Source organism: Brachyhypopomus gauderio, chromosome 2 (assembly GCF_052324685.1).
Source record: "Brachyhypopomus gauderio isolate BG-103 chromosome 2, BGAUD_0.2, whole genome shotgun sequence".
Taxonomy (NCBI): domain Eukaryota; kingdom Metazoa; phylum Chordata; class Actinopteri; order Gymnotiformes; family Hypopomidae; genus Brachyhypopomus; species Brachyhypopomus gauderio.
In genome coordinates this window covers 45,265,928-45,291,971 of record NC_135212.1, presented here as the reverse complement: position 1 = coordinate 45,291,971, position 26,044 = coordinate 45,265,928, and the positions used below count along the sequence as shown (strand labels likewise).

The following is a 26,044-nucleotide window of genomic DNA, read 5'->3' as shown; positions in this document are numbered from 1 at the left end:
CATTTTGAAAGAAAGGAAGCATTTTCAACATAATGCTTGTAAATACAATCGCTGCAAAAAATGATCCAACTGTGATCCTGCTTCAGTCAACTGTAACCTAATGGGATACTGTGTGGAACACCACAAATGGATTTAAGCCTCACATTCAACAATTTTATGATTGTTATAACTGTCATTTATTATAAAAGCATTTTAGAAATATGAGTACTTTATAAAAGCTGCCCCTTCTGTTAAAAATGAATTGGCTTACAAGAAACATTGAATTAATGGTAAAGGAAGTGTGAATCAAATTTCTAAAGGAATCAATTTCTGAAGGATGCACATACTATTTAGTAAAAGACGCATGCTGTATTCTGTTTAACTATAGTCTTTGTTTAAAGCTTGGTTTAAAATACAGATATTTTCTCCTTTAACAATCTGGTGTTGTGTTCAAGTGTTATGGTTGTTGCCCTAGATGCACGAACAATATTTGGAGTCGAAGCTGAAGCAATTTCGCATTAGCAGAAGTTCCGTCAGCCCTTTGTGGGATGGTTCTTGTAGAGTATTGCGTAAAAGATTCTTTATTTTAATAATTGTTTAGGATTTAAACTTATTTATCAATTTTCGAGTATGTTACACTACATAATTGCGAAGTACACAAAGTTTCTATAGAAACTGAACGTTTCGATATATAAATGGTGAGGGACAGTGAAAGTGTGAGCACGGACTTTTTCAAAAGCCGGTTGTGGTCCCCCCCAGTTTTTACGGTTAAAACCAAATATTTAAATAGCGACGAATCCATGTCCCCCCCCCCCACTTTTGAAATCAAAATTACGTCCACGAGTGTGAGCGAGTGAGAGAGAAAAGAGCGAATAAACGAAAGAAACGGGTTTAACAGATTTTAAAATTCATCATATGTGTAGTGCTGTTCGGTCCATTAGAAGGTAAGTGTGTGTTGTGTGTGTGTGTGAGAGAGAGATTGTCAATTGGTTCCATTTCTAACCAATCAACAGTGAGCGGGTAAGTTTCAAAAACAAAAATGGCGTCAGAGAAAGTAGTTGGGTACGTATCTATTATTTATCAATGAATTAATGAACTAAACAGAAATATTAAGGTGCTTAGAATGCATACTGCCTTAAATAATATGTGCATATCAGACGCTTGATTTGTATATATTAACGATTTGAACTTAAATTCCGTTTCGTCAGGTAGAAAGCGTACAAGAGTTAACTAGCTTGCTAGCCGGCTGTATTCTTTCTTTTCTTCTTAGCTTTAGCTAGATCATCTAGTTATCACTATAGCTAACGCTAACGTGTCTCATGTTAACATTTCACGTTTTGTAAATATCTTACTAGTGCGAACAGTTTTCTTGGAAAGATATTTCCTTTCCAATGTTTACATTGCTAACATATTAGTTAAGCTACCCAAGTTATCTAGTGAGGCTGGTGACATGTAGCTGTTTCTATACGCAGGCTTCTGGAGAGAAGCGACCCATCTCAGTTGAAACCATGGGACTCCACAGAGCTCCAGGAAGCTGGAGAGGGAGAGATTATGGCGTCCTATTTAATGGTAAGCATAGGTTAAATTACATCTGAGTACACATGTTGTGCACATCTGTAATCTGAGAAGTTATAAACTTGGCTACTGTATTAAATGTATGGTTGTTGGACTGTTTGGTTCGAGCAGGACTGCAGACGGAAGCAGAAGCTCATGTGTCAGCAGCTTTGTGTTTTGGATGATATGTTGAAGGTGCTTGGATGTGTAGATTCAGCTGAGCAGTTCCTCAGACAGACATGCCCACCCAACCCTGGTAACCTACGCACACATGAGATGCATTTGTTTTTCTGCATCTTTTTAACATATGTATATGTGGACTTTGGATTAGCTATTCGCTAGTGGGTTTGAGTTCTTCTTTTTAAGCACTGTGATTTGCCATACTTGGACGAATCAAATGCATTTATGTGTGTCGGTTGTGGGCGGGGATAAGATTTACATGGAGGACCTTTTCTCTCTAATTTGCTGAGCACCTAAGGATTTTGTGTTTGTGTGCGTGTCAATGCAGGTCGTGAGGCCCGTGATGCCTGGAAAGCTTTGAAAACAGAGTATCAGGATCAGGTGGAGGAAGTGGAGCACTTGATGTGCATACTGGACAAGCGAATGGGAGATCTCCAAAATAAACGCCAGACAGTGGAGGCCCTGCTGCTGGCCGTGGATAACAAAGTACTGCAGCCAGATCCTGAATGCACTTTTCTGTTGTCTATTATGGCTTATGTTTTCTTTTTTCTTTTCTTATCATGCTTTGTCTGTATAAAAAAAAATGTCTTTACATATTTTCGTCCAGATCCAGGCAGTACTTTGATTAGTGTGTTTGTGGGGGTGTTTTAGTGTGTTTGTAGGGCAGTCATGGCCTGGCGGTTAGGGAACTGGTCTTGTGACCGGAGGGTCGCAGGTTCGATTCCCAGACCTGAGGCCATGACTGAGGTGCCCCTGAGCAAGGCCCTATCCCTCAATTGCTCACTTGTATAAAAATGTAAGTGGCTCTGGATAAGGGCGTCTGCCAAATGCCATAGATGTAGATGTTTTCACTTTTTGTTTGAACACTGTGATTTTGTCAGACATTTCACTCCATTTTGTAATCCACACGACTGACTGGCGTTTCTCTGGTTCAGAGGGAGGAGTGTAAGGAAAAGCAGAGAGTTGCAGCCAAGCAGCAACAGAGAGCAGAGGTAAGCTTCCTGTTGACTCGGCACTAGGGTCCTCGTGATTCCAGCTTGGGCTGAGGAGAGTCAAACCTTAATTGGACTGGGTTCATTATGCTCAAGATTCCTGGGCTCTTCTAGTTGAGACAGAAGATGTTCCACAGATGGGTGATGAAACATCTCTAATTAAACAAACTAGATGAACTGAGTCAACTTTCTGTATGGTCACAGAAAAAAATCATGCTTTCTTTCCTATACAGAAACAGATTAACCTACAATTGGACGATTCCCTGCAAACAGCCCAGAATGCTTTGTATGTTTATGAGAAACGACTGTCCCAGCTCAGAAGCGAAGTAGATGAGCAACTAACAGATGTAGCTGATTGGACCTATTTTACACACAGGTAAGTGACACTGACAAGTTTTGAGCTTGAATTAAAGAATGCAAACGTTTTAAATAAGAATAGTAAAGTTTTGAGTTCTTCAGTAAAGCCTACTTTATTTACATATTTACAGTATGTGGAATAGCAAACGTCTTGTCCCGAATGGTTGCATGGTTTAGTCTCGGCTAATTGTGACGGCTCATCCAATCAGTGGTTTAAGTTTTACTTTTAGGAAATGTGTTAGTCCAGACCATTGTGGTGTGGAAATACCTGAGGGCTCATGGCTGAAATGGGCTTAAAACCTGACGTGTTGGATGGCTGCATGAGGCCAATACACATCACTTCTGAGCTCTGAAAGATATAGAAGATATATACGCCAGGCACTGTAGGTTTATCTTTCTCACGTGGCCACCCGTTTCACTGTGTATGTCCTATTGTCTCTCAGGCTGCAGGATGTACTAGCAGTCACTCAGTCTAAAATGCAGTACAGGATGCTGTCAGGCAGCTCCTCTGAGCTGTGTCTAGAGCTTCTGCCCCGCTCCACCGAACAGTCGCTTCAGCCTCTCCGCCTCTCTGTCTCCATGACATCCAACAATGTCTTCCGCCTTCAGGTGAACCGTCTGGGTTTCATTAGGGTTGTTTTTTTTGGTACCACTATGGGGCAAAAATAAAAAGGCTATAAAAAAGACTGAACCAAGAGATTGTACAGAAATTTTAGCTGAAGTCTCTTGCTCTCAACACCTGCGTGTTCAGGTTTTTCAGGGCACTGCGGGTCTCTTGGAGGAGTCAGTAGAAGGTCCTGTAAGAGAGCTCAGCGCCGCCCTGCTGGAGGTTACGCAGCGCTACATTAGTCAAGGAGACATGCTTGCTGAGATCCAAGCGCTGCACTCCAGGTACAATTACTGGAGTAACTGAGAACTGTCCTTATGTATTTAAATACACATTTTGGGGGGAAAAAAACCAACAGTATTCATATAAAGGAAATGTATTACCCATCATTTTGTGTGCTATTTGGTTAATCTGACCAGTTTTTTTGGGGAAATATCTAATTAAGTCATATATAAAATACACAAGGATTATATATTTTTTGTGAATTGTCTCTTCATTGACATTAATCCCTATCCAAGTTGCTTGATGAATTCAACGTTGTCTCACAGGTTTGCAATTGACTGGTGTCCCGCCAAGCGACTGTTGATCTTCCTGAAGTCTGCAACCACGGTGTGCCACCTGGAGCTGGATGAGGGCTACCCCTCGAGTGGGCATGCCAGGCTGCTTTCTGTGCGCAAAGATGGTAGCCTGCTAAATGTCGACACGCTGCAGGTAAACCTGGGGACAGTGCTGGGGAAACACGTTAGCCGTGCTACAGGGGGGCTGGTGAGGTTGAATGCAAACTGTTCAGCATGTATTCAGCTTCAGAGTTAGCTTCAGGAATCTTGAAGTTCAGCAGCACAGAACAGCCTGCACTCTGCATCTTGCAAAAGAATGCAGCCACCTTAAGTCACTAGAATTTATTGTGCACTACAAACGACAGTCATGTTGTCTTTTAAAATATGGACCAAAAAAATACAAACTGAAAATATTTGTGTTTGTATTGAACCCCAGTAACCCACACAGATGTTTACTCTGATGAACGATACCTAATGAGGTCAAGGAAAATGCTAGAAAGTAAAATCTTAATGTTTGGATACCATATTGAGAGCTGTTAGATCAGCTGTGAAGAAATGGAAGGTGTATCATACCACCTAGGCACTAAGGAGGCCACTCCTCAAAACCCAGCATCAGAGTAAGAAGGTGTTGTGAGGGAAGCCACAGAGAGGCCAGCGAACACTCTGAAGGAACTACAGAGTTCAGTGGCTGAGAGTGGAGTGAAGCTTCACCAGTCAGTAATATCAAGAGCCCTTCATTCATTTGGCCTCAGTAGGAGGGTAGCTAGAAACAAGCCGTTACTGAATAAGTGTTGAAACCACTTCCGAGTTTTCCAGAATGCATCAGTCTGACCCAGATACAATGTAGGACAAGGTTTTGTGGTCGGATGAGACGAACATTCCAAATGCTCTGTATGGCAATATACAAAAACCCACACTGTCCATTCCTCAACAAACACCACCCCAACAGTGAAGTGTGGAGGTGTCAGTGTTTGTGTTGGGGGAGCTGGGCATCTCCTTTAAAATGGAAGGACGGGTGGGTGGTGCAGAAAAGGGGGAGATTCTGCAAGACGTTTCACCAGGACAGTGGTCGGAAGGTCAAAGGAGTAGTTGGAAAGGAAAGGTTGAACGATTAAAAGGTGAATGTAATGGACCAGAGTCCAGGTCTCTGTCCACAAGCCCTGTCAACAACCTGGAGCAAGTCTGCCAGGATGAAAGGGCAAAAAAATACAAACTACAAAACAGTACATATTTTGTGGGGTGTGTCTGGGGCAATTTGATATTTTACTGCCATTTCACTGGTGTGATTTCAGCCCCCTGTAGTGAGTCCTACGCTCACAGACTGGCTTGAGTTTCTGTCTTTCAACCCGGCCTTCTGAGCACCACCTGCAGCACCACGGACAGCACCACCTATAGCACCACACTAATCCCACAGCAGCGGCTACTGAACACTGACCATGTTCAGCCTGTGCAAACATTTGAAGGTTATGTTTAAACTGTGCTAGTGTATACTGAAACTGCTTTATTGCACCATTGGCCATTCAAATAAATTAGTGTTTCGTGCTCTTTGTCTGGCATGTAAGCTCACAGTAATGTTTTTGTTTGTTTGTTTATGCTGATGTGTTATGTGTATGTGATGTAGGACATTGATGTTACATAAAATTTGCTTTTTCTATAAAAAATTTAATTAAGTTGTTGGGGTAAGAGGTCTCACAAATTTCCATTTGCTCTGTTATATCTTACTAACTCATTTTTGGTTTGAATGGTATACAATGAAATTGGCATCTTGTCTCTTAAAGTTTTGATTCTGAATGTTTCATGTTTTAAAACAATCAGTGTCCGGTTTAGCATTTGGACTTTTGAATTATGACTGATTATCCTTGGAGGTGCTGAACTGCCTGAGTACCCCCCCCCCCCCCCAATGTATTTTCTAATTAATAGAGAAGGGACTGCATAAACCAAATATGAAATTTAAAAGAAATATGCACATGGGCTCCCATACACACGTGTACGTGTGTGTATGGTGAGGGGATAAAGCAGCAGGGAGGGAAGGAGGCATGCAGGTGTATGGGGGGTCAAGTGTGAATGTGAGAAAGTTAATAAGGGACTGTATGTTTGATTTAAGTTTAGCATTTGATCCTGTAATCATGTATTTAATCTCCATATGTAAGAGCAGCGTAAGGTCTTGGTTGTACTGGCTTATTTTCAATTTAAAATAATCTGTTTGAAATTGTCCTCATTCTCTGAAACCCCAAATATCTCTTCATTTGTCTTAATTGTCAGGCCACACATGTCAGAGATGTCAGATGTAGTGGACCAGTAGCCTGTAGGCTTACAGCAATGCTGATACATGTGAGCCAAAGCTGCTGCATTTATAAGACATTTTTGCCCCAGTGTCTCTGACCTGTATCTAATTTAATTGTACAAGGATGCTTTTCAACACTAGGAGGCAGCACACACCACTTCAAGCACTGTCTACTTCCAGTAACTCACCAGAAAGAAACTTGGATTAAATAACAACAGGGATGATGTTTATAATAACTGCAGTTGTCTGCTTTTTCTTCTTTTAGTTTGTTAAAATTTGTTTGATTTATTATGCACGTCTACCCACATTATTAGATGTTGGTTTATCAGAAAAACGTTCTAGTGGTACAGTTTGAGATTATTACATATGTTAGATATGTGTTGAGAAAGGTCTACCACCCAAACAACCTGATGTGCATTGCTACTTTGTAATTACAAGTAAGTGATATATGGTGTTGCTAATATTGTACATGACAACAGCTGTAATGATATGCCTTTGAAATGCTGCTCTGAGGTAGTCACACACGTAGAGTCTATGTACATGGCAGTTGCTTCTAATTAAGTATTTAGTGAGTGTCATTTGAGAAAAAAAAGATATTTTCCTTCATCTCTTTCCTCTTTGTCAATTTCAGCCACCGTTCGTTCTACGGCTGTGAGTTTCCACCTATGAAATGCCAGCCGAGGTTCAGGTGTTTCTCCTTTATCTTCCCTCTACTGTCACTCAGAGATGCATCCCACCTCCACTTACCTCTCCATAACGCTCACCCTCTTCTCTCCACTCCCATTGGCTGTTAACGATGTGCAGCATTTTCCTGGCTGAACCAATGGAAAGAGGCCATTAAAAGTTAGTTATGAGGGCAAATTGACCCACTTCTGGAGTCCGTGTGTGAGGAGGACGGGAGAATCTCTTCGCTGAGTCATGTTTGTGCCTCTGCTGCATGCCGTAGGAAGGAGGGCGGGGCCTTGGGCTGCTCTAATACGCCCCCCCATGTCACACCGCGTGTCGGAGGGAAAGTGGAGAAAAATGAGCGAGGCAGCTGGTGATTGTTAACAGCTGAAAGAATCCTTGACTTCCCGAGGAAGGAAGTGATCTCACTGACTGCTGTCGTGCAGACAGGCATGAGCTGAGTGGTCCTCTTTATTGTGGGGTACTTGTGAAAGGTTATCAGTGTTGGTATTTAGTAATGTACTCTGATTCATTTAATTCTTGCTATGTTCAGGACTTTTGATCTTTTGAAGGGGAGAGTAAAGCGAGTAAGATGAGATAGAGGATATGATGAAGAGCAGCAGTGGGGAGGTCGTCAGCTCTCCTCAAGAACTCCAGGCTCAAATACGTTGTTACAAACTCCATGTGTTGGACTTGATTGACACAAGGGTAATTTGGGGTCAGGTCTGGACCTTCATGGCCACATGAAGCTCCAGACTGTCTGCAGGACCATAGTGTTTGCCCAGCTCAAAGTCACCGTCTACTGCGCCGGTGTCTATTTTAAGAGGTGCAGTCTCTGTTATAACCCTTGTTCTGTTGAGAGATGACAGAATCAGGCCACACAACGACAGCAGAGCAGACGCTCGACTTGAAAATCTTACAGGGTGAGTGTTGTGATCTACTTGTTTATAGCCTTTTCTGTATTTATAAACTCACTCATGTATGAAACACAGGAAAGTTAAAATACAAATCAGGTTGGATATATTTGCAAATAATTCCCTTTATTTCTTCTCGTCTTTCACAGACTGAATAATTGCACAATAGTAGTTTAATTTCTGTAAAAAGCCTTAGCATTGCTTCAGAATATTTTAATTTGCCATATGATCGTACCTTAAGACTGTCACTTTGTAACTCTCGAGTCCATGTCAGTGTATGTCTACTATATGACATTTTTGTTCATGTTTATTACTAGGGCAGCACTCATCTCTTTGATTTTATTCTTATAAGCTCATAAGAAAACACTAGGTTACCAAAAAAATGACAAGCACACAATAAAACACGTTTTGCACCTTTTTCAGAAAAAGTCTTTATGATGTAAAACACATCTGAAATGCAAGTTAAATATTATCCTACAGTATGCATATACTTGACATCTTATACATATTTGTGCCCACATAACTTTGCATTGAGAGTTTAAACTTTACAAAAAAATATAATTATTGAATATATTATACATTTTTAAACATTTCAAGTATATTTAGATTTACGCCTATTTACACATTTAGACAAGGTACACATGGATGTTCAGCCACAAATACGATATCCCTCGCCTATATTCATCATGTGCGTTATCAATAGACATCCTGGTCATTCTAGTAAGTGTTTATATCCGCCTCTTCAAGGAGCCCATGTTTGACAGGAATAAGGAATTACAGAGTCCTGATGTCGCGCTGTGGTTCCTTGCAAGGGGCATTTGCACTGGTTCCCTATGGCTTTTGCCCTAGTAGACTGGAGGACCTTTGTGTCCATGTCTTGCATTGTCCTTCAGTTTACAAAGGGACTTTGTGTTCGAAATTCAGCAAGGAAGTCTGTAGGGGCATATAAATTCTTCAATAGGCTGACTTTTATCAACCTTTTCACATGAGGCCAAGAAACATGGTCATTTGACCCTCCTGAAAGCACTTTGTACCGTTGTGTCCCTTCAGGTTCATAATCAGTAATGAAGTCTTTGAGCACCGTCTATGTCAGTCATCTCTTGGTGAACAGTACACTTGGAAGGAGCACCAATGCTTGGATCTCGCGAGGCCTTCCACCAAGGCCCCACAACTACCACACGTCCCCCCTGACCCGGGCGAGCGGGGCGACCCGTCGGCTGGCGTGGGCGCGTCAAGCGTCGATGCGGAAGGACAGCAGCTTCTCGGAGTGCATGTTGTTGAGGGTGCGGAGGTCGGGAAGGCGCAGTAGCAGCTTGGTGAAACGGGAGGCGTCGGGGCTCAGATCCCCAGGGGCCCTCTTACTGAGCAGGGCGCGAAGGGCCCGGATCAAGCTGTCCTGGAGCAGCTCCACCGAGTTCACATTCTCGATGCCAGAGCGGTCTGAACCAGAACGTGAGGAAGAATAACATTATTTACTGCTATTTTGACTCCTACTTGTTATCTGTGGTCAATATAGGAATTGTGATATGCTTAATGGGTAGCTTTTTGTTATTATTTACCAAAACAACCATATTTGAAGTAACCTTAAAGTATTTGGTTGGTAGCCAGATGTATTTAACAAAACTCCACGATGCTTACCTGCAGATACCAGCACCACAGCGGTGAAGAGTCCGAGCTCCTCTGAAGACAGCTCTAATAGACTGAGTTTCTCGCTGAAATCAAACATGGTTCCCAGCAGATCTCCCATTCCCATGGTTTTCAAGGCTTCTAGACTATAGGTGGTGCCAGAGATGAATGTTACAGTCTTCTCTTTGACATTAAACAGGGATGCAAAACGAACCATTAACACCTATATAAAGAGAGAGAGAAAAACAGACAAAATGGTCACCAAAGGTTTCTTCTGTCCAATACTGTGGCAAAATTTTAATGGGCAAATCTGTATTCCCTCATTGTAGCTCTGGCTCCAAAATAATAGATAAATAATTGAAAACCAATCTAAATTGGTCCTACGTTGGGCAGAAGGCAGTGCTAACCAAGCTTGTGTTTGCTTTAGACGAGGAGCATGTTTGTTTTCATTTTGCTTCTTCTGGTGTTCCTACATTCTTGTCAATGATAAGCACCCATAACCATCTTATCAACTCTGAGCTGATAAGGAGTTCTCTAGTTTCCCATTACTGATATCACGCCTGCTGTTATCTCTAATGATCCAGTGCTATCTTTCAGTACTGGCACGTTTGTGAGAAAGCAACTTAAAAAAAGCAATGTTTTGAGTTTCAAGTGTGAGCTAAAACCTGAGGAACGGCATACCTGGCTGTTTCTTTAAATAAATAAACATACAAATATAAATGTCATATAGAACCCTTCGGATTTTCAGGACTTGAAGTTTGGGGTCTGAGTACCCTTGTGAAGACTACATTGTGATTGATTTTGGCACTATGGATTTCCCTGTCTGCTGGAATGCACAAGGTACATTCACAACCTAAGAATGCAAGTTTATTTATACAGAATATCAGATGGTTAATGGCTTACCTCAAAAGTGCCAGCCTTCAGCAGGGTCACTTGATCATTTTGGGACAGAGAGCTAAAACCTGGGATGTGTTTAGCAAATTCCACGACTTCACGCACGGCTGGTGTGAAGCTTAGAGAAAAGTCTTCCCAAATCTCCTGGGGAGTCTTGTTGGGGTCTGCGTGAGGATGCATGTTCATTGGGCAAGCCTAGAAATGGGAAGACAAAGAGGACGTGTCAGGAAAAGCTATAAATAACATTTACAGTGTTTTTGAATTCTAATGAGGAGATCCATATAAAACAAATTGGGTCATTTTTAGTTTTTTTTAGACATCTTATCAGTTTCCTGTCTCCTGATTCCACAAAACAAGGTGGGGACAACTAGATCTACAATATCTTCTTTTTTTTTTTTTATCATTACTGTCCCAGAAACCTACGTGTGATGACAAACAGGAACTCACCAGCAGAATGTCCTTGTGGTTCCTCCATGGGCAGTTCTGCACCTGGGTATTGCTGACGGCTTCGTGATTTTGGTGACCACCGTACACGTTGCTGTTGTGGGTGCGGCGACCGTTATTCTGAGGCGGGAAGCCCTGGTGCTGCTGGTTGGAGACGGGTGTGGAATGACTGTGGCCATTGTCAGGTGTCACTTTGAAGCCGTTGCGCTGCAGGGCTACATTGTTGTCGTGGTAATAGATTGTATTCTGGCCATTGACGTGGTAGCCGGCCAGACAGCGATTGCCGCTGTGGTCATCCACGTCCATAGCGTTGTGAGGCCGCAGGGTTAGACCCAGCTTATCGTGAGCATAGACGAAGGTCTCGCGGTGTGCCCGGGTAATGGCGGAGATGGTGGTGTCCACACCAGGACTAGGGCACAGTGGTGGAGAGGTGGCGATCAGAGGAGGACTCTGAGCAGGTGGAGCCAGAGGTGAGGCCGTGGCCGGGGGGGAGGGAGAGGGAGCTATGGGCACAGCAGAAGGCTGGGGCTGAGGGGCCACTGTCAGACCGGGGCACGGGGATGAGGAAGATGATGGCGAAGAGGACGGGGTGGCGGATTTGAGACTCGCCAGCTGGAATTCACTCTGCAGCTGGTTGTTCACCATGTTGTTCATGGCGCTCTGCATCTCAGCCAGCATCCGCTGCTTCTCACGTTTGGGGATGCGACCGAAGCGGACGGCTGGAGGGGGAAATCGTAAACAAACAAACAAATGTTTACGGTGCTCTGGGTCTTGATTTTGGCGAGCGGTGCTGTATTATGCTAAGGAGAATGGTTGAGTTTGTGCGGCGCTCACCGTCACGGGACATGCCCACGGACAAACATTTCTTGAAGCGGCACTGCTGACAGCGGTTGCGATTGATCCTCATAATCGTGCAGGTCTCGTTCTTCAGGCACTTTTTGTACTGGATGTTCTGCTGGATGCTCCGACGGAAGAACCCCTGTCAGGAGGAGAGCAAAAAAAAAAAACTGTTTACGACGGTTTGAAACTAAATGTAACATTTACATGTCGTATAATGTAAGTTCAGGTTTTTACCTTGCATCCTTCGCAGGCATGGACGCCGTAATGAAAGCCTGAAGCAACGTCTCCGCAGACTTTACAAAGCAGCACCATACCGTTCAGCTCTGAGAGCAGACAGATACGATATACGTTAAGACAGATGGACTTCCAACAGACACTTTAGCTGCGGTAGGTTTTAAGAAGTGGCGTTATTACTCACTCGTGAGCGTAGCGACCGATTTGTTTGGCGAGTTGCGCGCATTGGCGCCTTCGTCGCGACACCTCGGGGACCCTCCGGAGGATGAAGAGCTGCCTTCCTCGCCGGAGCCCGAGCTGCTACTACTACTGCTGGTGTACATGCGCGAGGAGTCGTGGGAGCCGTTGGGGGAAGGCGGGAAAGACGAGCCGAAACAAGGCTGAGTCATCGACTGCATGCTGCTGTTGGAGTTCTCACTGTACATAGATACCGGGCTGGTGCGGTTCGGGGAGCCTCCACACGATCCGATGTATGAGATTACGCCCCCTAGTGGAGAGAAGGAGTGAGGATCATTGTTTGTGCGCTGGACCTGTGCCTACTGTATGCACTCTCACAATGACACTTTGCAACGCAAGATGGTGACTTGGCAGCAGGAATGTGGGAATGGATCATTGTTAGAATTTTGGAGAACACAGACATTTTCTAAGAACTGCAGTTGGCTACACAAGGCTATCTAATCAGAGCTGTCCTTGCCCTAATATGTTTTATGTGTATGACTCTGGCTGGTAGGGCGTTAGGCCACGTGTGTATGCCACGCCTATCTTGTATTACTCATGCATGCCATGCAGTCAGCTCATTCCTAACAGGATGTCAGATCCAGTTCTATTATTTCAGTACACATGCAGGTACATGTGCTGCTTCGTACACATACATTGATATGGTAGTCACAGTTTTCACTTAAACAAACAGTTCAGTCTCCTCTGCACGGAAGACACTAATTGGATGTGCTTGGGCACGTCTCGTCACCAACCCTACCAGTAATTTTTTTTCTAATTCTTCTGTAACATTTCCTCTTTTATTTCTCAACACTTTAAGACAATCTATTTCTTAATACTAATCAATCTAACATGACCTACACTAAACTCAAATACAAAATATATTTTTTTATAAAGTTGATAAGGTTTGCTTTTGTTTTATTAGAATTAGAGGAATATTTATTTTATTTTCTGCTCTTCCAGACGGTCCAAAAATACTGCTCCAAATATGTAACTGCTGTATACTAGTACAAAAAGCCAAAGGGTCACTGTGTCAGGTGGAATCACAACAGAAACACGTGCGGTGGCCGGTGCCTCCCATTGCGGTAATTCACTCCTATCATCATTTTCATTCCATGTTGCTTTATTTTTAACCCTGCATTTATTGACAAGGGCAGGTCACTAACATCCCTAACATTCTTTTGTGCTTTAGCGCGTATGACTAAACCACGTCTGACTAAGTCTGTCAAACTTCATTACCACGGGCGTAAATCTTAATCACAATAAGGTTAAATGACAAAACGTTTAAGTGACGGGAAGTTCCTGTCGAAAACCCGTGTTGCAGACCACGCAGCCGTGTAGGCAGGCTCGTGCGTTCTAAGCACACGCCCATTCCACGTGCGCCTCAGACATGAGACCTCTCAACGAGACCGATTCTCCAAGCCCCGCCCACACAGCCAGAAGACACACGGCTCTCGTGCGTATAAAAAATTACTGTTTAATTGTTACATGCCGCAGTGCCTACCAGATTTCTAATCAAATGCAGTGAATTCACGAATCGATTTTAGATTTTTTTTACTGGAACAATAATTATGACACGGTTGATATTAGATATAGATGTAAATAAAATATATATACATATAGATTTAAACATACACCGCTTGTTTTAAAATCATACGAAACAAAACGACGTATTCGACATAGAGTCTTTTTTCTACGCTGTTTGTTGTCTATGTATTTATGTCAACAGGAAAAAAAACTGTTACGTTGACTTGGACTGACTTCATGTCCTAGTTTTAGAGCGAACATGAGTTAGCGTGCGGCCCCGCCCACCTCATTAGAATATGGTCTTTTTCTGGCCAATCACCGTGCGCACATGGCTTAAATTTCCACGTCATGCAGACTTGTGTGGGCGGGCCGGGACCTTCTGCAGTGGTATTATGTAATGAGCGCCAGCGCTTACCAATAGGTAGAGGCGGAGAGGCAGTATGAAAACAAAACGCACATGGTTGCATTCGGCGGTCCATGTGAATTGGGCAAGGACATGAGTCGCTGCCTTCATCGCAGTGATGTCTGTACACCTGACTTCTCTCTCCTGACCTACTTCCACGAACTTCACGAGAACACCGTGTTTTAAGCTAAGCGGTGTCCTTGGCTTTGCGGGTACTGAAATCCAGTCTGTATTTACAACATTTTGAAGATTGTGCGTATTAATTCACAAGAATGAAATGTATATGTCCCTTTAGTTTTTTCGACTCCAACGTCATGTACAGCGTATTATAACTCGACTCTTAGGTGGCAAAACGTAGGTTATCAAGAACATGCACATCGCAATATATGTTCGTTAGCCTAAACCTAAGCTCTCTAAAACTGAAGTACGTGCGCATCACATGTACAGAACCTTGATGTTATACATTTCAGTTTAACTCTGAAATGACTCAGGATGCAAAAGATCTAAAAAGCACTGAAACATGCACAAATAACACTTATCGAATAATTCAGATTTCTTACCTGTGTTGTTATTTTTGTCCATTGTAGTTGAGATTTTGGATCCCAGTCAGAAAGTTGTCGACAAGAGAGTTAACTGTAAAGCCTACAAAAGGTGCATTCTCTGAAACCACACTTATGTGGAGATCAAATTTTCCTCTAGAAGAACGTTTTGTCGGATTTTGGGATTCAACAGTGTCACACCATATAGCTTACTTTATAAGATTATACATAGTGTATAGGTATCCTACAAACAACCCGATGTGCCAAGATAATTCTCTGAATGTACACGAAAGTATTTCAGTCCGCGGTGCGTCGGTGTTGTCAGTCGCCCTGTCTGTGTAGCTATGAACCGATCTGCCAAAACGTCCCGGTTTTGCAAGGCTGCCTCATCCCAAAGAACTATACATGAGCGCACTTAGCGCATGCGCAGTGTGTCTACTGGCTCCGCACGAGGCTCAAAATGTGTCCATGTGACCCGGGGGTGGGGGGGGCCTCGTGGCCCAGTGACACAGTTTCTCGCGAACACGTTTCAGTACATTTATAAATCTCTGCGTGTTTTTTTTTTTTACAGCGTTGGGATTTTTAGTTCTTATACTCTCCAGGTCAGATATTTTTTTCTATATATAGAAAACATTAGGCCTATGACTAAGGTATCTATTTTGGCGTGTGTGGAACTGACAAGGCTCAAAGTGTGTTTGAAAGGTTGTATTTTTTCTTATGACTTATGGGTTTCGCACAAATAGGGCCTTTAAAAATGCTCTCAAATTATTGAGTCACCAAGCTGAAAACGAAGGCTAAAGAGAGGCCGAAATGAAGTTTTATACCATTGCTTAATAGCTTAACATTCCTTTAATTTAGATCTTTGCCACATCAGATATATATTCTGTTCTATGTAAACAGGATAAATCACATTTATTGTCGTATTAAACTGTTTAACCTACACATGGTGGAATAGCCTTTTACTGTTTTTAACACTTTGGAATTACAGCGCTCTTTGTTTTTAATTTAGTAATTTTATCATAGACCGCCTGCAGGATTTTCACTCCCGATGTAAGTGTTACAACACGGTCGTGGTGGTGGTAAGAAAAAACGCCAACAGAATAAACATGTCGAGTGATGGAGGCTGTACGAACCCAAAAGTATTCCACATTTTTCTCCATGGGTTGAGGCTTGATGTGCATACATGTTCTTCCTGGCAAATATGTTTAATTCTATTGTCAACCCCAAATAGATTTTATTTAGGACCTATTTATGATGTAACTGCACGCTATTCCTGTTTCCATATTATTGTATACATAACTGGCGCATGCCACAATCAACACACAGTCAGCCCCAGTTCATATGATGTAGGTTATTTCTCCTCGAAATAATGTACCTCTGAGCATGTGCCCTAAATAGGATGTGTCCGCTGAGAGTGGCTGACCAAGTTCACTGGACTGTTGTCCTCTTTTTTGGCAACAGCACATGTAAGAGAACAAGAGTTCTGGTTCAAAAATAGAAGGTCAGTAAGATATCTGGAAACATGAATTTATTAATTCACGTTTATATTCAAATGGTCTACCATTCAGCAGTGCTTTTATTGGAAACTCTATATCTGTACACCGCGGACACAAAAATGCACAATTGTTGACTGTGGGCTTAAATGGGATCGTGGCGCCATATCATTCTGAACTCATCATGAATAGTAGAAAAATGGTTGTGAATCTTGAGCTGGTACGTCTGTCAGCACATCGGTGGTGTTCGTGCTTTTACACACGTTAGTGTTTTTTTTTCTGCGTGGAGAGTAGTTCAGCCAGCATAACATGTTGTGCCAACACTGGACTTGAAGCTGTAACACAACACAAATTGTCTATCGTACACGGTTGGCTGTAGTATGGGCGTTGGAGTGAGTTTGATATGGAGAGGGGGGTCATTTGCTGAATCAAAGTCCAGCCCGTAGTTTTTTCAAATGCAACTGTTTCTATATATATTTTTTGGGGGGGGGGGGGGGGGGGCACGTCTCCCACATCCGTGCTTCCTACACATGTGTGTTTCTATAATGCTGTTTATAAGTGGCTTGTCTATGTACGAACGCAACCGTTAATGTTTTACGTGCTGGAGTCCAATTATCGATGTTTTATCTTTTTCCTTAAGGGAGTGTATGACAATACACGTGAACGTGGTGCTTGTTTTGTGCCAGTTGTTATTGCTTACATATAGCTACTGTCAGATGAAATAATTCCACACGTTAACGTTTTTTGTTCGTCTTTGGTCATTTCATGAATCGCCTTGTTTTTTATTATGCGACACATATCGAGTGCATCGAGGCGGTGGAATAAAAAAAAGGTTTCCGGGAATAAGCGAAGCACTCCGTCACGTTTCTACATCACGTTACCTACCTAAATAACACGAGACACGGGCGCACGAGGCGACTATTTAAAGATGCTTCCCTGTCTTGAGCATCCAATCGATGATGATGCCTGCAGTGAAATCCGAATGTCGTATATTTAAAAAAAAGCACAAAAACGATTATTTCTCTTGGATTTACAATTCTTACCGACGATGCACTTTGGCCATTTCCAGCACTGGAGCGCCAGGTTATACGTTGTGATCATGTTACATGAAGAGACGCTTTCATAGCCTTTTACTTTAGTTTAGTAGGTTGTATCTGTTCATTCTGACTCCAAGAATTAAACAAACGCAGAATCTAAAACTAGTAAGAGCTACTCGATATATAATTTTTAATCATAGATTTTCCTCGTTTCAGTGCACACATTTGTGTAAATGAGCTTAAAGAATGAGTCGTGACGGCACGTTTCTTCGTGTGTTTGTCCACGCTGTCCCTGGAGAGACACACCACCCGTGTCTGTCCTCGTGATGAAGACAACCCGGTCTTCATCCCCTCCACCGACTCATCTCACTGTTCTCAACATACACCGCACGGCAGGCTCAATAGAAAACTAAAGCCGGAAGTCTCCTGGTCCAGCCTAATGGCCGTTAAACACCGTAATGAACACAATATTAAAAAGCCGATCCATCTTTATTCTACTGTATCCGTAGATCAGCACGCTTGACACGCCCCAAGTAGCCCAACAACCAAAGCTAGCTATGTAAGGCTGATGGAAATATTCTGAAGTTTCTCCACTAAGCTTAAATAATGAGGATAAGACTTATCTTCAAATGAATCTAGGTCATTTAGCAAGTAAAGCCTCCTCCTAACCTACTGTCCGCCTGACTCAGTAGGCTACAGCACCGCTGCAGACAACGTCTCTTCGCTGTCATGAGAAATAAAGCGTGCGGTGGACATATTTTTCCCCCTGTAAACTCTATAATATTCATAAATTCATCGACTGCACCACGAGTCCGTAAAGTAGATCTAATGTCATATCGCACACAGCCCGTCCAAACCCATCCACTATCGTCGCGTATCATCTGTTCCGCTCTAGTGCCACACGTTGCTGCAGGTCCCCGTGAGCCATGTGAGCGCTCCGGCACCGGGGACGGTGCTGCACGTACCAGGCCGCGAGGAGGCAGTGTCGGCACACAGCACGCGGTCGGTGCACGCGCTCACCGGGCTGGTCCACGTGAGTGGACACACTCTCACCACTACACTGTACTTGTAATATGGAGCAGCGAACTGGGCGGTGACCCGGCGCTCTATTTTCGAGTAGTGGGTTACTGCGGTCCCTAGCCGGAGTAAACACCTCACATGTGAGCAGCAGAGTAGGCGGACGGCTCGTTGGGTCCACAAAACCGTCTCGGACTATTTCCCATCACACCAGAAGGATCATAGCGTGTGTTGCGTGCACAAATATAGCCACACGATCTTTAAGGGAACATAATATCACAATTGTCTCTAAACCAGTCTGCTCTTACATATCCTCCCCAACTTGTCAAACTTATTCTGTAGATTGATATACCTGAAAATATATTTGTTGCGAATTGCAATGTGTAGCTGTGACTATAAAATATTTATAAGTCGATAAGATGTGTAGTAGGCTTGTTAGCATTCTGGCTGTAGCCTAGACCCGAATGCTAAAAAAAACGACAGGACTGAATAATTTTATACTTTCGCAAAACCTGTTTTAAACATTTGAGGGGCGGACACGAACGTCCATTATCGACACCGATATCTGAAATAAGCCCACTATACGTTATTTTCCTAAATAAGGTCCGGAACCTTTTTTTTCAGCTGAAAATACACCGCTTATTTATCTGTCTGATCGGACAGAATGAGCTTGAGCAGCATATAGAAGGCAACGGCGCCCTCTACTGGATACACCTGCACTGCTCGCCGGTGTTCTTCAAATGTCATTTTCAAGCCAACACGTATATATATTTGTTTATAATGTATAATAATATACTTTGCTTTCTTTTAATGTTTTTTTATATTTGCTTCCCTTTAATGTTTTGCTTTATTTATTCCTTAAAGCACTTTGAGTTGTATGTATGTCCGAAACGTGCTATACAAGAACACCACATTTCATGATAATTAGTTTTTATTATTATTATTATGATTATTATTATTATTATTATTATTATTATTATTATTATTATTATTAATAAAGATAAGCTGTGAAGGACGTCCAGCGATCACCAACACAATATTAAAAAACCAACTTTACTCAGCTACTGAGGCTGACTGCACTTTTTGCTCATTCCAGAGAGTCTGTCGCAGGGCGCCGCTGGGTGGATGAAACACGCGCGGGCCGGAGAAAGACCCAAGTCCACGTGCCTGACGGGATCCAATCAGATTTCAAGCTCTCTGTGAATTCAACGCATGCGCGCTATTTGTATTTTTAAAAACACCCGAGAAGCCAGGGGTAAGTTGTCGGCAGTCGTTCGGGTGGGGACAGGAGCAATTCAAATAGCGTGTTATTACAAACCAGAGGCATTAAATTAATCAAAGTTAAAAAAAAAATCTGTAGGTGCAATCAGCTTCATGTTGTGTACTACTGTAGAGCTTAAAATGGCGTCATGAAGTAGGCTTTGCAGATGAAGACGCTGCTGGAAGTGACTGTCATTGTTTTTGCTGAAGATCTAAAATGGTGGACACAGCTGCACGGTGCCCAACATGACGCTGCTTTCATATGACAGAAAACTCGTTATTTCGTGCAGTCTGACAGAGCTTGCTTCTGTGACAGCTCTATAGCCGTGTGTGTACGGGCTTGTAAGTATGAAGTATTGCAACAAAATCATCAGGAAATATATATATAACCTACAGCTGAATAAACCTATTGGCGTAAGTTACACTGTGAGCTAGCAGGCAAGCTAGCTAACGTTAACCATCTTTGTTGTTTTGAACATCCATGCGGGCATTTCGGTTTCTTTGGGTTTACTGGGTTCGGCTTGCATACATGTTAAGTAAGAGACTGAGGCAGTTACCTACTGGCGTGTGTGTGATAAACTCTTACTAGTGGCAAGGGCACCAGTAAGATCTCCAGAAACCAACATAATTTATCCAGTTTTTAGCACCGCTTTCTAAGGAACGGCTACTAAATGGCTTTCTCTAAATTTGATTCTGTAAGGCAGCAAACGTCATGCTTCTTGTTCATTTCAGACCTCAGTATGGATGTGGATGGGCTGTCAAGAACACACTGCAGACACACACAGAGCCCCCCCTGACTGCATGGTGGGTGTTGGTTGGCGACTCTCACTCGCCATGACTACGCCATCCACTTTGTTTATAAGTGGAGGAAACAAGCTGGACACAGACATCTCTGACCAAATAAAACAAGTGGAATCCACTGGATTTACGACTGGATCAAAAAAGGGAAGCTGTAAGTCTTGTGTAAGAGTTCCTGCTGTTTTGAGCAACATTCACAATAGTAGCAGGCAGCGTCTCCTCAGCAAAACAAAGACCCTCTTAAGCAGGCGCAGTGCAGTGAGCAGGCTTGGCCAGTCGCCAGCAGTGAGAAAGGGTCAAGAGGAGAACTGGGTGAACCTGGGGGCCTCGACACTTCCGCTGGCCAACCAGATGGGGGCCGAGGGTACCCCATCCAAAAGCAAATCACTTTTTGGACAGGCCAGTAACAACCACATGGGCAAAATGGATATAGTGGCATCAAATGGCAGTAAACAGCCCAGGAAGTCAGGACCGGTGGGTGGTTTGGCAATGGCGGGAGCACCCTCACCTGAACAAGGTCCTGATGGGAAACGGCGGAATATAATGAAGGCCTCGGTCCATGCTGCCACACAGACTGGTTGCATCCGACAGATACTGCTGCTGCAGCTGGAACTGATTGAGCAACAACAGCAGCAACTGCAGAGCAAGAACAAGGAGATAGATGACCTCAAGGCCGAAAAGGAGATGGTATGCAGAGGTTTACTACAATAAAAGAGCTTTTTGATCTGCTTATGCTTACATACAAACTTTACCTATCTCCCCATACACAAGTGTCTGTCTGTGAAAAACGACCACATTTCAGAGTTTGATCATATTTACCAAATGACAGCAGGCTGATGGCTTCCTCAGAATACTACACCCACGTATAATAACATTTCTTCACACTTTAGTGTATCTTTAGTGTCAATTAGTGTATCTGATTCTAGGGAAAGTGTCAACTGAAGGCCAAGACTTGTCACAGCCTAGCTGTCCGCATCCCCGCTGCAGGTAAACTTAACCCTGTGTTGTAATGGTCTCTTAAGCTGATGGCTCGCATTGAGCGCATGGAGCGGCGACTACAGATGGTGAAGAAGGATGGAGCTGAGAGCCGGCCCACTCTCACGCCTCGCCGCAGGGAGACCGTGGGGCCAGTTTCAGCAGAAGGCACAGGCCACTCCGAGGGACCGAGCCACACCCCCAGACAAATGCACTTTGGAAGGGGTGGCAAGGGCCTGAAAAGGTACACGTTTGGGGGAAAAACTCACGGATATTCTTTCAGCTTTTTCAGTTTCTTATGAAAAGAGACATTTAGGGCCTGTGGTATTTAAAAAAAATGGTATTGCTGACTTGACTAGTAGGTTTGACTCTGTAAAATTGCATCGAGTACGTAAACACAAACTCTTTGGCACTTGTAGGAGATTCCTTTTTCAAGAATCCAGAATGGCCAGGTCCAGGCGTGGTCAGCCTAGAACACCCTCTCCAAGGGAAAGCCAAGTTTTAAAGGAGGAGACTCGGGAAGAGGTGGGTCCTGAGTTTAGGTCACATGGTTCTTCTCTCGTCGAATCAGAAGAGCTGCCTTACATGGCTACGACTGAGATGTATCTTTGCTGCTGGCACCAGCCACCACCGTCACCATGGCGAGATCCATCTCCTGTACAACAGGATACAGTTGCTGGTGAGTTAAGTCAGCCCCACTAGGATGCTGTGGGCACATAGTTAATGCAAAGTACAGAGAGCTACATAGACATTTACCAAACCATGTCAAAATATCCACTTGCCACAAATAAAATACATTTGAGAATTTGCAATAAAATGCAGAAATATTTACCAGATGTCTAAATTTACTAAGCTTTCCCACTGTTCATGCAACTGATCACAAGGATGTTAAAAACAAAATCTATAGTAGGCACTCTTGCGTAAAGAAGCATGGCTTTGGAAAAATGTCATGCTCTTGTACTTAAATACGAAGAGATTGCTACACTTTGGATGTCAGGACGGCAGTAGTGCTTAATCCCAGCCAAATTTCGATGTCGGCTTGAAGAAAACGGACATGAACTGTTTTGTAATAGCTTTGCAAACACTTTTTGCCTGTGACCAAGTATTGAAATACTGCTGCAGGTGTTATTGCCATGTGTCTCTCCCTGTCTAGTCCCCTCCTGGCGAGAGAGTATTGTGGAACCTCTTGAGGGGAAGAAAGCAACAGACGTCCCTGAGGTGAGAAACCAGTCACTGCAGGCTGAATCGTGATTCCATGTCCCAAGGCCCTCGCACATAATTTTTTGTCTTATTAAAATCGTTCAGGACAAACAAGTGGCTCTCGTGTGTTAATGCTATATGACTCTAGAAATGGAACATGGATGAGGTTTATCAGCATTCAATAATTTTAACACCTTAGTGGTCAGAATGGCAGTAAGAGGGGGAAATGGTGCATAATCGACATTAATTCATAACATGCCATTTTGGATGTAGACTAAGGCTTGCTTTACTTTGATTCTAGAGTTTAAGCTGAAGACTTTTAAATGACTTTGTTTCAGAATTTGGATGACGGTGTCTTCTTGAAGCGGCATTCAAAATTAGAGTTGGATGAGAAGAGAAGAAAAAGGTATGGGAACACCTTCAAGTCCGTTGTCTTTCTTCACAGATCTCTAATCGCTCTCCTGCTCGCAGGTGGGATATTCAACGTATTCGGGAGCAGCGCATATTCCAGCGCCTCCAGCAAAGAACGAGCAAACGGAAGGTGATCCAGGCGAGTGAACCAGAGCTGCTGTCTTTTTACCCTGAAGCAGAGCATGGTATGTCACTTGCACCTCTAAGTACTCTAAGTACTGATCTATTAAAACAGACAAGCTTCTGTCCTTGAAAAGTAGTTCAGATCAACCAACAGCTTGCTTGTTTCTCTCCTCTCCCTCTAGTGGAGTCTATAATGATCACACCGTTCCTGCCGGTGGTGGCATTTGGCAGACCTCTCCCTAACCTTAAACAACAGTGAGTTCTCTGATGCAAATTAGAAAATCACGTGCAATGGACTGTATATATCTAAGTCAAAACAGCAGTCTTGGTTCTCAGTCAGATAAAATATGCCATCATGAAAGTACTTTCAACAAACAAGTGTTTCTAACATGTATTTTTAAGAGATTTTTCTCTCCAAACAAGTTGGTTTCTATATAGCATGTATGAACTGAAAGGACAACTCAAAAAGTGGATATGGCATTTCCTCCGTTTTGTTTGGGCAGGAATTTTGATATACCGTGGTTGGATGAGCGCAGCCGGTACCGACAAGAAGTGTCCAAAAAAAAGACACCCCATCGGACCTGCCGCAAGTGAAGCCGTCCTACAGGAACAACCAGGCAAGACGCACAGAAAGGCTGTTCCTGGATCCTTTTGTATGGAGGAGATTCTGTTCAGCTCTGTCCTGTGGCATGTCTCAGGTGCTGTAGGATCACCCTGAAAGAATGCACTTCTTACTGCCTTGACTGCACTTTTGATCATTTAGTGGACTACAGGGTCATTTTGTTTCTCCTCAGCCCATGTTTGGGAACCTTGAGCAACCTATAGTCTGATGTGACTGAAAACCAAGTTCTCTGAAGTTCAAGTTCACGACGTTCTCTGAAGTTCAAGTTTCAACAATGCAAAATAAAGTACTTGCTTTCTGGTCACTTTTGCAGCGTACAAGCTAGCTTTCAGAAGGGCAGTATGGACCAAAAATCACATGTAAAGAAGGAATGTCAGGCCTAATCATAATGTTTGTTTATTTGTTTGGTTTTTGCATTTTTTCTGTTCATTTCTGTGAGTGGTAACAGTCTAATAAAACATAGTGTATCTTGTAACATAGTGTTGATTCAAGAGAATGTCAAATATTCTAAATGCATCTAAAGAAAATATTTCAAGTATTAAAATACGTTCTGAATGGATTTTAATGTGTTCATCCTTTTTACAATTGCAACATGTCTCTGTATTGATAGATATACTTAAATTGGTTAACTTGTGCTTATACAACTTAACTATATATATGTGTGTGTGTATGTATGTATATGTGTGTGTATATATATATATATTAGGGTTGTCCCGATCCGATATTTGGATCAGATCTGCCGCCGATATTAGCAAAAAATGCGTATCGGTATCGGATCGGCAGACACGAGAAAATGCCGATCCAGTTTTTTTAAGTCCGATCCCGGTTTTCCTGCGCACCCATTTAGATAATCCATTCCAGTTTTTGCTAGTGAGAGTAAAATCCGGTCCGCATTTTCCAGCACACCTTCAGCACACGAGCGTAGTTTCTGCCCCAATTTAGCTCCGTGGCATCTCGGACCGCCGTGTAAATTTGAAGTTATCGGTCAGTTGTGTGGGATTATTTTACCTTAAAGGATGACAAAGACAAAGAGGTAGAGTGCAACATATGCCACAGTAAAGTCAAGCGTTGTGGTAAAGCTGTAAGAACTTTTAATACCACCAATCTAATCAAGCATTTAGCGAAATACCACCATAAACAACATGAGTTTCTAATGAAAACCGAAGACAAAAAGAAAGGTCCTACACAACTAACACTGGCAGAAACGTTTGAATTGAAGGGAGTGTATAGATGGGGATGGAGCAGCAAAGTGTGGAGTAGAAGGCATTTTGCTTTTAATTAGTTTACGATATGTGCACGGATTTTTTTTAAGCTTTGGTTTACACTTGTTCAAGAGCACTGATGGATGTTAATGTTAATAATAGACTATTTTCCACTCAGGTTGTGTGTTTTTTTTTAATATAATTTACAATATTATTTGCACTTGTGGCTTTTTAATCCTTGGTTTACTGATGCTATTTCTGTTTGTTATTTAATATTTTGTCTATTTTGAGTTTATTAATTGCTAAATAAACAGGTCAGTTTCTCCTTACCAACCATTGTGTATTATTCAAACACACCTAATTCAGCTGGCTACTTGTTATCAAGAGTAAAACGCTTTTCAACATGAGTTTGACAACAAAGTAAGTTGGCTAAATAACTTTAAACTTTAATACATGCTCGGATAGGCCGGTATCGGTATCGGCCGATATCGGATCGGAAGTGCAAATAAATGTATCGGATCGGAAGTTCAAAAAGCTGGATCGGGACATCCCTAATATATATATATATATATATATATATATATATATATATATATATATATATATATATATATATTACACACACATAATGTTCTAATCATATATGTAACACCAATTCACAATGTGAATTGCTTATTTTACTATTCTATGCATTTAGGAAACATCTTCATCAGTTACTATCAGTTATTATTACAATGTCATCTAAAAGGGTACTATGATGGTATTAAGGCTAAACTTTTGGAAAAATACATCCAATTACAAACAATAGGTCACCAAGGTCAACAAAAACTCCTGCTCATGCATTTACTAAAACAGCTCTAGGTATTTTAGAATTTAAACTACAGATGTGGTTGGTTGACACCGAGGAATACTTATATCCTTTCAAAAGTGTCAGAAGTATTCACATTCATTACTCAGGTAGAAGTACAGATACTAGGATTTAAAAGTACTTCTGTAGAAGTGGAAGTATCAACTCAAGCTTTTTACTCATGTAAAAGTGTTAAAAGTACTGCTTTCAAAACTACTTAAAGTCTAAAAGTAAAAGTAATGTATG

At 42.5% G+C, this 26,044-nt stretch overlaps 3 protein-coding genes across 7 annotated transcripts; 2 read left to right on the top strand and 1 right to left on the bottom strand.

The window, feature by feature from the left end:
* The first annotated feature begins 798 nt into the window (after positions 1-798).
* LOC143508411 (uncharacterized) lies at positions 799-6,840 on the top strand. Of its 2 annotated transcripts, none has more exons than XM_076996881.1 (10): positions 799-923; positions 1,452-1,548; positions 1,666-1,789; positions 2,042-2,199; positions 2,649-2,705; positions 2,939-3,081; positions 3,506-3,671; positions 3,814-3,953; positions 4,218-4,380; positions 5,519-6,840. In XM_076996881.1, the coding sequence occupies exons 1-10, from the start codon at positions 895-897 to the stop codon at positions 5,582-5,584; spliced, it is 1,143 nt and encodes a 380-aa protein (XP_076852996.1). In that variant the 5' UTR covers positions 799-894; the 3' UTR covers positions 5,585-6,840. The 2 variants fall into 2 exon arrangements, with proteins under 2 accessions (XP_076852996.1, XP_076852998.1); XM_076996883.1 differs by lacking the exon at positions 799-923 and adding an exon at positions 961-1,041 and having other exon boundaries at positions 5,519-6,839.
* Positions 6,841-8,492: 1,652 nt separating this feature from the next.
* nr1d1 (nuclear receptor subfamily 1, group d, member 1) lies at positions 8,493-15,205 on the bottom strand. The gene is made up of 8 exons (XM_076996876.1): positions 14,835-15,205; positions 12,313-12,615; positions 12,129-12,217; positions 11,889-12,033; positions 11,058-11,773; positions 10,620-10,805; positions 9,729-9,939; positions 8,493-9,530 (listed from the first exon to the last, which is right to left on the bottom strand). The coding sequence occupies exons 1-8, from the start codon at positions 14,854-14,856 to the stop codon at positions 9,322-9,324; spliced, it is 1,881 nt and encodes a 626-aa protein (XP_076852991.1). The 5' UTR covers positions 14,857-15,205; the 3' UTR covers positions 8,493-9,321.
* Positions 15,206-19,471: 4,266 nt separating this feature from the next.
* Positions 19,472-24,493, top strand: msl1a (MSL complex subunit 1a). Of its 4 annotated transcripts, none has more exons than XM_076996879.1 (9): positions 19,472-19,615; positions 20,353-21,105; positions 21,441-21,637; positions 21,813-22,072; positions 22,547-22,611; positions 22,932-22,999; positions 23,065-23,189; positions 23,310-23,382; positions 23,631-24,493. In XM_076996879.1, the coding sequence occupies exons 2-9, from the start codon at positions 20,365-20,367 to the stop codon at positions 23,719-23,721; spliced, it is 1,620 nt and encodes a 539-aa protein (XP_076852994.1). In that variant the 5' UTR covers positions 19,472-19,615; positions 20,353-20,364; the 3' UTR covers positions 23,722-24,493. The 4 variants fall into 4 exon arrangements, with proteins under 4 accessions (XP_076852994.1, XP_076852993.1, XP_076852995.1 ...); XM_076996878.1 differs by lacking the exon at positions 19,472-19,615 and adding an exon at positions 19,622-19,962; XM_076996880.1 differs by lacking the exon at positions 19,472-19,615 and adding an exon at positions 20,010-20,034 and having other exon boundaries at positions 21,813-21,918; positions 22,516-22,611.
* The last annotated feature ends 1,551 nt before the right edge of the window (positions 24,494-26,044 follow it).